Raw genomic sequence first — 8,702 nt, 5'->3', positions numbered from 1 at the left:
CAGTGCCTGGCACAGGAGCGCAGGGCGTGAGGAGGGGACTGACGCTCTGGGCTGCTCAACAGGGGCCTGGCAGCTGGTGGCCGGCGGGCCTCAAGGCTGCTGCGGTCACCTGTCGGTTTTATTTAGTTGAGGCTATTCTTAGCTTATTTCAGAGTGTTTTTTCCTACATCAGGAAGGGTCTTAGGATGTGAGCCTTGGAAACAGCTCCCAGACGAGGCCCCGGCCAGGTGACACCCCCTCTCCTGCTCTGTCTCCCCCCCTCAATCCCCCCAAAGAGCCCAGCCTTGGCTGTCTTGTCACTGACCATGGATTTCTGATTGCAGGACTCATTCCAACAGCCCGTTAAAACATGGTGGATTACTATGAAGTTCTAGGCGTGCAGAGACATGCCTCACCCGAGGATATTAAAAAGGCGTAAGTAATCGTGTTTCTGAATCAGTAAATCTGTGCACTAGTACGCGGGTCGTTTGTGGCGTAACTTTACATCGCCCCTAGAAACGGCAGTTCACGTGCTATGACTCTCTGCCGGCTGCAGTCTGGGTTGAATTTTAGACGGCGGTTAGCAAGTCAGCTTTTGCCTGCTCAGACCTGGGACCACCTTACCACCTGTCATTCAGGGAGAAGAGGGGCAGTTGGTTTCCTCTTTCACTTTGCCTTGGGACAGTGGATTCCACTTCTGCTGGAATTAGATCAAAAACTTACTGAGGTGGTGAAATGAGCCCCAAGAACTTTGATGCTGGACTTAGACATGGAGCTGCCTTGGCGCGTGTAGAGTTGTCGCCATAACATCCTGGTGTAGTTGCTTAAAAATCCCTGTTGCGTGACCCCGTCCTGGTCCACGTCCACGTCTATGTTTGAGCCCTGCACCACTGTCTGTCCTCGCTGGACTGCACCTTTGTGACCAGGGCCTGGCCCACGGGAAGCACCTGAGGCAAGTCTCAGGTCACAGGCGGCTCTCAAGTAAACTGGAATCTGTTTAATTCATTCAGTGTCAGTGTACAGCAGAAAATTGATAGATTTTTAGCATAGCTCCAGACTAATGAGTAAGCCTGGAGTAATTGGGAATCAGGTTCCAGTTTGTGCTGGAGAAACCAGCTTTTTTTTTTTTTTTTTTTTTGGCCACACCACGTGGCATGCTGGATCTTAAGTTTCCTGACCAGAGATCAAACCCTCGTCCACTGCAGTGGAAGCACGGAGTCTTAACCACTGGACCTCCAGGGAAGTCCCGGAACCAGCTTTTTAATTAAGACATAATGAAGTCTATGGTACTAGACTTAGTAGGTTTGCAGATGGAAGTGAATGATTTTTGAGCCAGGTAGTTCACTTAAAAACGCTCAACTGTAGCAGGTTGACTGCTGTTGGGCACCCCTGAAGCTGCTTGCAGAATATCCCTGTGTCAGACCTTGGCCAGGAAACAGTAGGGACCAGGTGGCCAAGGACGTACCTCAGAGCTGTGTCACCAGTGGGGCGGTGGGACTTTCTCACACCTGCTCACAGCCAGAACCAAGAACAGCTTGGTATAGTTGGAAGTAAGTGTACTATTCTTAAAAAAAGTAATGTGTACACAGTACCTTTATTAACTGATGGAAAACCATGCCTGTGTCGTGCTCAGCATGGTTGGAGCACAGGCTGTTCAGGATTTCCAGGGTGACGAAAGTAGTGGCGTGTAGAGGCACACGCGTGATCCTCCTTAACTGACTGTGTTAAGCCTCAGATCTAAAAAGGTTCAGCAGTCTTTCGCAAGGCATAGACAGTTGAAGCTCATCCTGGCTGCTCATTCGTTTCTTCACTTTGACACGAACTTGCTACTGCAAACCGGCTGTTCTTTCTCTCTGACATCTCCTATGTGGGTTGCCGTGTTTTTAAATGGAGGGTTTGTAGCACTTTAGGGGTTTTGGTCTAATGCTCCATGGCTAGGCCCACAGGGACTTAATGATAAAGAACTGTTTTATCTTACAGACTCTAGTTTTAATCAGATTTTAATAAGTTATGCTGAGGTTTTTGATTAAAATGCTGAAATTAAATTGAACCACAGCAGCCTTACATTAATAACTTGCCAAGTGTTAGAAGGACTCTTGGGTTCGTGTTCTGGCCTTAGATTTTTAAGGAGCACGCCCTCTCCCCTCTCCCGTCCCACCTCTGAAATGTGTGCTGCTTATGTGTAGCTAATTAGGAAAGAGGATTTTTCTTTTTGGTATTTGGAAAGCATGTACTTGTTAATTGGAACCTTGGAGCAGACTGACCTTGGTTGTGGAATCTTCAAGTGAATCTTGAGTTCAGATCTTGAGTCCCATGAGATGCTGGAACACTTGACTGTGCTGTGGCCAGTGGCCCACTGATGTGGAAGTAATGGGCTGATAGGCGATGGGGACACCGGGACAAGGACAGTCACTCTGGCTCCTCCTTCTCAGCGACCGAGGCTTCGTCTGCACCTGCTCCCTTCTCAGCCTCAGCACCGTGAGTGCACGCTGCCCACACGGTGGTTCCCACACGTTTTAAAACCATTTTTCAGTCTCTCGAGGTGGGTCTGTATTATTATGCTGTCTGGATTTTAGAACTTGTTTACTTCATTCTGGCAGAAAGGGAGATGTTACAATAGAAATGAATGTTAATTTCACTAGTTTGCAGCTCTGGAGCCATTGTCTTGCTTAATTATGTTTCAAAGCCCATTGAATTTCTGGACACTGGATTGATCAGTACCCTGTTACTTTTTTAAGATATCGGAAACTGGCACTGAAGTGGCATCCAGATAAAAATCCTGAGAATAAAGAAGAAGCAGAGAGAAAATTCAAACAAGTAGCTGAGGCGTATGAGGTGTTATCAGATGGTGAGTAGCCCAGCATGGGGCTGTGGGCGCCCCCCCCCGGGCCTGCAGAGGGAGGGATGGCTGAGTGAGGTTTGGGGCAATGAGAAGGGTTTTCTTGTGCAGCTTTGTTATTCCTTTTCCTGGCAGCCACCCGATAAGGTAGCTGTGAGTGTTCTGGGGCACACTAGCCTCTGGATTTCTTGTAGGGTGGCTCTTTTAGAGCAGTCCTGGCCTGTGGTCTGAGGACTGACAGGACAGGTCAGGTCACAGGAATCTCTCTGGGTCACTGTGTCTGTGGTGGAGGCCAGCTCTGTTGCTGGTGGTGTGAGCTCTCATCCCCATTGCTCTGTGAACACCCTGTGCTGATGTGCTGACTTCCTACTTGAAAGGATCTCCTGAGTTTTGGGAAATCAGGCACCATGCATATAGCTGGGGTTCAGACGTCACAGCTTGTAGGTTTCCCTCCCCAGGTCTAGAGCTTAGGTGTTGTGTGGTACTGAAAGTCACACCTGTTGGCTTAGTTTTGTGCATCATGCAGAAGGTAGCTGTTAGCCAGATAGATTCCCTGGGTTCTTGGTAAGAAAAGCCTGTGTGTGGGCCCTGGGGTAGGGAGAAGACTGTGGAACTCTGAGAAAACTGGAAAACTACTGACACCACCTTTCCAGGAAGCATTGCTGGGTGACCTGGTGTGCGTCAAGGCAGAGACATTTAAAAGATTAGAGCCAGATTCACTGACTACTGGGAGTGGACACTTGCTCCACGTGTAGCTGTGTGTGGTCAGGTTCACTATTGAGATTTTCTAAAAAAAAAAAAAAAAATTTAGTTTTTTACGTATTGGCTGTCGGGTCTTCGTTATGGCACGCAGGATCTTCGTTGTGGCGCACAGACTTCTCTATCTGCAGCATGCAGGCTCAGTAGTTGCAGCACACGGGCTTAGTTGCCCCACAGCATGTGGGATCTTAGTTCCCCAACCAGGAATCGAACCCGTGTCCCCTGCATTGGAAGGCAGATTATTAACCAGTGCGCTACCAGGGAAGCCCCCAAAAGAGATTTTTGATTTTAGAACAGGCTCCGTGTGACCATCAGCCTGTGTTAGCAGTTAATATGTGACCGTCTTGTTTTATCTGTTAACACGGCCTCCCTCAGGTGGAAGGAAGGCCTAGTCATCTCACTTCACAGGTGACTTCGTCACTCTTGCTGCCACTGTCCTGGTCCTGTTGTTTGTGTGCTGATGCAGCACTCCCACATTTGTGGATTTCATAGGCCAGGAACACTAGAAGAACTGAGGACTGAATTCAGACTTGACTTTCAGCAGAAAGAGAACCTTTAAACTTCCATAAAAATGCTGTTTTTTTGCTTTTGTTTTTTTGGTGGGGGGGAGTGTGTTTTTCATGTTCTCTTGTGCAGCTTTCAGCCCTGGGGGTTTCCTTCACAGATGCACAGTTATACTGTTCCCATAAGGCGCTGGTTACCACATACTGGCTGTAGGTGGTTTGCTTTTACGTGTTTCCCGGATGACCCCTCTTACTTTACTGCACGATTTTGTAGAACATGGGATGTTGAGGGAACACACATGGTGTATCAGAAGAACCTACGTGTCTGAGCATGGCATACATCACAGCTGTATGTCTGGGACGGCAGATTGTCTTCGAGGCTTGGGCGGGCTGTTGCCTTCCCAGGGCAATTCAGCTGTGGCTATGGGCTGGCACGCGCCCTGGCTCTTTTCTGCCCTCACCAAGGCCCTGTCCTGGTTCTCTTTGTGCCACAGATCTTCCCCCCAATTGGGCTCCATGGCGAGAAGGTGCATGTCTAGGGTGGGAACGGGTTTGCAGCTTCGCAGTGGGGTTTTGACGTAGAGTGCGTGGGCACGGTGAGTGAGAGCATGGAACAGGTGTTTCAGACTCGACAGCGCTCAGCCACGTTCCAAGCTGTTTTTAAGGGATGACGCACTTAGATGTTCCCTCTTCCCCCTTTTCATCTACAGTGAGGGAGGCCGGGCTCTCTAATTGTGAAGTTGAGAACTGCAGTGGTCTTTGGTTTACAGCTTTGGGAACACTTCATTGAATTTTGAGGGAAAGAACTTGGTCTTTACTGACTTGTCTTTTTAAATTTATAGCTAAAAAACGGGACATCTATGACAGATATGGCAAAGAAGGATTAAACGGCGGTGGAGGTACGTATGTACATGCTGATCTTGCTCTTGGCCTTGTAGTGACAAGAGGAAGTGGTCCGGTGACAAAGGGTCTTACAGGGGTTCAGTTTGTTGCTGCTCTTTGACAGTCGTGTTTCAGTAAACACGGATGCAGTCTGGAGGGTGGACTGAATTGGGGCGAGGAAGGAGAAGTTCATAGCACAGAAAAAGCCTATTAAAAGTTTTTTGTTATACTAGAAAGTATATTTTGGTATACTTTTTGTAGATAGGAAATACTATAAAACCTCACTGTAATAATATATTGTGAGTTTATACCCTGAGATCAGTACCTGATGTTGTGTCAGATTATCCTTAGGATTTAAAAAAACAGAGTCTATCAAAAAGCTATTAAATAACTACCAAAGTAACTAACTCTGGTGGTGAGGCCTAGATGTGTGGGTTTTTTTTTTTGAAATGTATTTTGGCCACACTGTGAGGCATGTGGGACCCTAGGTCCCTGACCAGGGGTCAAACCTGCTCTCCCTGCGGTGGAAGCGCAGTCTTAACCACTGGACCACCAGGGAAGTCCCTAGATGTGTGTACTTTTGATGAAAAGTTCCTGCAGGGATCTGTCCTGCCGGCCCCACGGTGGACATGTGGACACGGATGCTCCAGGCCAGCTGTACACACGGAGGTGGGGATGTTTATGTGCTTGGCTTATGTGAAGTTTTGTAACAAAAATAAAAGAAGTGTGATACTGTGTGCTGATGACACGTGTAGGGATGGCGAGAAGGCCCTCGGGGTGCCATGTGCAGCTCAGGGCCGCTGCCAGCCATGCACATCGCCCAGCTGCAGGCACAGGTGGCGGTCTCGGTAGGGCTTGAGAGAGCCTCAGGCTTAGGAAGCATCTTCCTCCTTCAGGTCATGATTCATGTGACGTTCTCTAGACCAGTGACTGTGCCTGCCGCGCGGGGGGGATGTGTAACCGAGAGCTGTGCTTGTGTCCGTAGGTGGAAGCCATTTGGACAGTCCATTTGAGTTTGGCTTCACATTCCGAAACCCAGAAGATGTCTTCAGGGAATTTTTTGGTGGAAGGGACCCATTTTCATTCGACTTCTTCGGTAAGTTGATATCTGGGTCACTGTTTGTGTCATGTGTCCGTGACTCATGAGGACAGACACCTCCTTTCTGTTTAGTCGCTGCTGTGGCCTGTCCTTAACACTTGCTCTCTGAGCAGTGCAGGAGTTTAACTTAACCCCTTTCCCATCTCCCTTGGGAAGCTTTTTCTGAACTTAGACCTTGCACATTTACATAATAAAGGCTTTAATGTATTCGTTTCCTTGGCTGTGTTTGGCTCTGATTAACTACCTCTGCAGTGGGAAGGATGTGGACCCTGGGGGCTCAGAAATGCTGTTCCTGGTCGGACAGTGAATTTGCTGTGTAATAAATAGTCTGATTAAACACACCAAGCATCAAGACGGATATTGTTCAGAAGATGTTTGATCTGTACACTTGTTTCTGTGTTTCTAATTGTGGTGTTAGGACTGTTGTTTGCAGTTTTTGGACGCCTCGAGAGCAAGGCACCGCAGATGTTCCTCTTTGAGAGAATAGCTTTGCCAGAGGAGAGCGTGCTGCCCCAGCTGCTGTTTGGTTGTAGGGGAGGGTTTCCCGCCTGCTGCAGCTCTTGGTCCTGGTGCCCAGCTCGAGGCGGAGTGTCGGGGTTATGTTAGGGTCTGGTGTTGGGGGTGTCTGGTGTGCCGGGCAACTCGGGGGTCAGGGTTCACGGTGTGCTGCTGTGGCCACCATGGTCTTCGGCCCTGGGAGGGGAGACACACCCTGTGTTTGCCCCCTTCCTTGCCCGGAGCCTGCTCGAAAGGACTGAACACCACCTGCAGCCCCTCAGGAGGGAAACAAGAAGAGCAGTTCTGTCTACAGATAACACAGGGGAACCCGTGGACCCTGCCCATCGCAGGCACGAAGAGGAATGAGGCGCTACCGTGTCTGGTAGGTGTTGGGCCTCTTACGGGCTGCAGTCTCTCAGGTTACTTCAGATGGGGATTCAGAGAGACTTCCCTTGTTTTTCCTGTGGTGTGGCCTTATTTTCAAGGAAGTAGCGTGTGGAGGAAGGCTGTGCGTATGTGCTAGTGTATGTTAGCACTTCCGTGGACAAATGTGAACAAGGGCTAAGCAGGCGAGTGTTTGGGCTGCGGGGGACTGTATCATCTCTTTTGAAGACTTTTTTGCGTTAATTACTGCTTGCTGTAAGCAGAAATACATATTGGGAAGGCCCCCTATAAATATGTGAAGTATAATTATGTCCTTTAGTAACTGTCCTCCATATTCGTAAGAAATCTTACTGTAAGAAAAACGGAATTTTAATGATCTTTCCTGTCTTAAAATGACCTTTGTGTCTCATTACAACCTTTAGCAAGCTCCAGATGTGTTTTGGGGGAGCAGGGCGGTGCTGGGTGAAATTGGCCCGGTCTCTGGCACCTCGAGCTGTGGGGGGAGGGTCCATAGGGAGTGGGGCAGAGCGGGCCACCCTCGCTGAGCCTGAGGCCGGGTGGCTGGCGTGTCCTTCATCACTGACAGCAGGGGTCCCTCACCCCCCGGGCCGTGGTGCTGTTGGTTCGTGGCCTGTTAGGAACCAAGTGTCCTTCGCAGCCTGAGCTCCACCTCCCGTCAGATCAGTGGCGGCATTACATTCTCACAGGAGCGCGAACCCTACTGTGCGCTGCACACGCAAGGGGTCTCAGTTGTGTGCTCCGTGTGAGACTCTAATGCCTTCTGATCTGACGTGGAGCTGAGGCGTCCCATCGCCCCCAGATGGGACCATCTGGCTGCAGGAGGACAACTCAGGGCTCCCACTGATTCTGCACTACGGTGAGTGGTGTAATTGGTTCATTATATGTTACAGTGTAATAACAACAGGAGTGACTAAAGAGCACCGTAAATGTGATGCGCTTGGGTCATCCCGGAAACCCCGCCCCCCCACCGTCCCCCATCGCGGAAAAATTGTCTTCCATTAGACTGACCCCTGGTGCCACGTAGGTTGGGTACCACTGAATTACGGGGTTTGTGAAGAAAAAGGGCAAAAGGGAAGAGTCCCTTGGTGCTTGAATGGTAATCAGATTTTGTTTTCCTCGGGAAAAAATCTGAGAGGCCAAACTCCTGTTAAAAACGATTTTCCTTGAGCAGCTCTTTGTAAAGAAGCGATAGACATGATGGTTAGATGTCGGTAGGGAGTGACGTGCAGTTTTTACCTGTCATGAGTGCTGACTTTCACATCTTCTACATGGAGATTTGTGTATGTAAAGGATCTTTATACGCATGTGTGTTTTCACTCAGACGGGTTACAGATGGCAAGACATAGGGCACAGTCGGCGGAAATTTTTTCTGTTGGGTTCAGAGTCCAATTTGGGAGATCCGTAGCCTTTCTGTGATTCTAGACTCTCAGGCCTTCTGTTTGAGACACTGAGATGCTCACCTTCTAGCACTAGGCTTTTCCCATGTTTCTCGTGAGTAGTGTGGCAGTGATACTTCTTCAATCCGTTCTTATAGGTGTTCTAGGTGACTTCCATTTTCAGGCTCTCAGGATTTACACACAGGAAAAGAAGCTGCTCCATGGCTACTACATGTATGAAGTAACAGTGCAGCCTGCTGGCGGTATGTTTAGTGCAGATCTGAGTGGACATAGGGCTGGGGGTTTTGTGCCTCGTGAGTGGTTGAGTCGATGTTTCTCAGTATCCAAATCAGCCCTGTTAT

General features: G+C 49.1%; 1 protein-coding gene across 6 annotated transcripts in view; it reads left to right on the top strand.

The window, feature by feature from the left end:
* Window positions 1-8,702, top strand: part of DNAJB6 (DnaJ heat shock protein family (Hsp40) member B6) — a 58,524-nt gene that overhangs the window by 19,697 nt on the left and 30,125 nt on the right. For all 6 annotated transcript variants that reach the window (XM_057731013.1, XM_057731008.1, XM_057731009.1 and 3 more), the window contains 4 exons: window positions 324-414; window positions 2,718-2,827; window positions 4,923-4,979; window positions 5,948-6,058. In XM_057731013.1, coding sequence (XP_057586996.1) covers window positions 350-414; window positions 2,718-2,827; window positions 4,923-4,979; window positions 5,948-6,058 — 343 coding nt within the window. In that variant the 5' untranslated portion in view covers window positions 324-349. The remainder of the gene's footprint in view (window positions 1-323; window positions 415-2,717; window positions 2,828-4,922; window positions 4,980-5,947; window positions 6,059-8,702) is intronic.

Source organism: Hippopotamus amphibius, chromosome 4, assembly GCF_030028045.1.
Source record: "Hippopotamus amphibius kiboko isolate mHipAmp2 chromosome 4, mHipAmp2.hap2, whole genome shotgun sequence".
NCBI classification, from domain to species: domain Eukaryota; kingdom Metazoa; phylum Chordata; class Mammalia; order Artiodactyla; family Hippopotamidae; genus Hippopotamus; species Hippopotamus amphibius.
The sequence above is the reverse complement of the archived record's forward strand: the minus strand, read 5'-3'. Positions and strand labels throughout refer to the sequence as shown.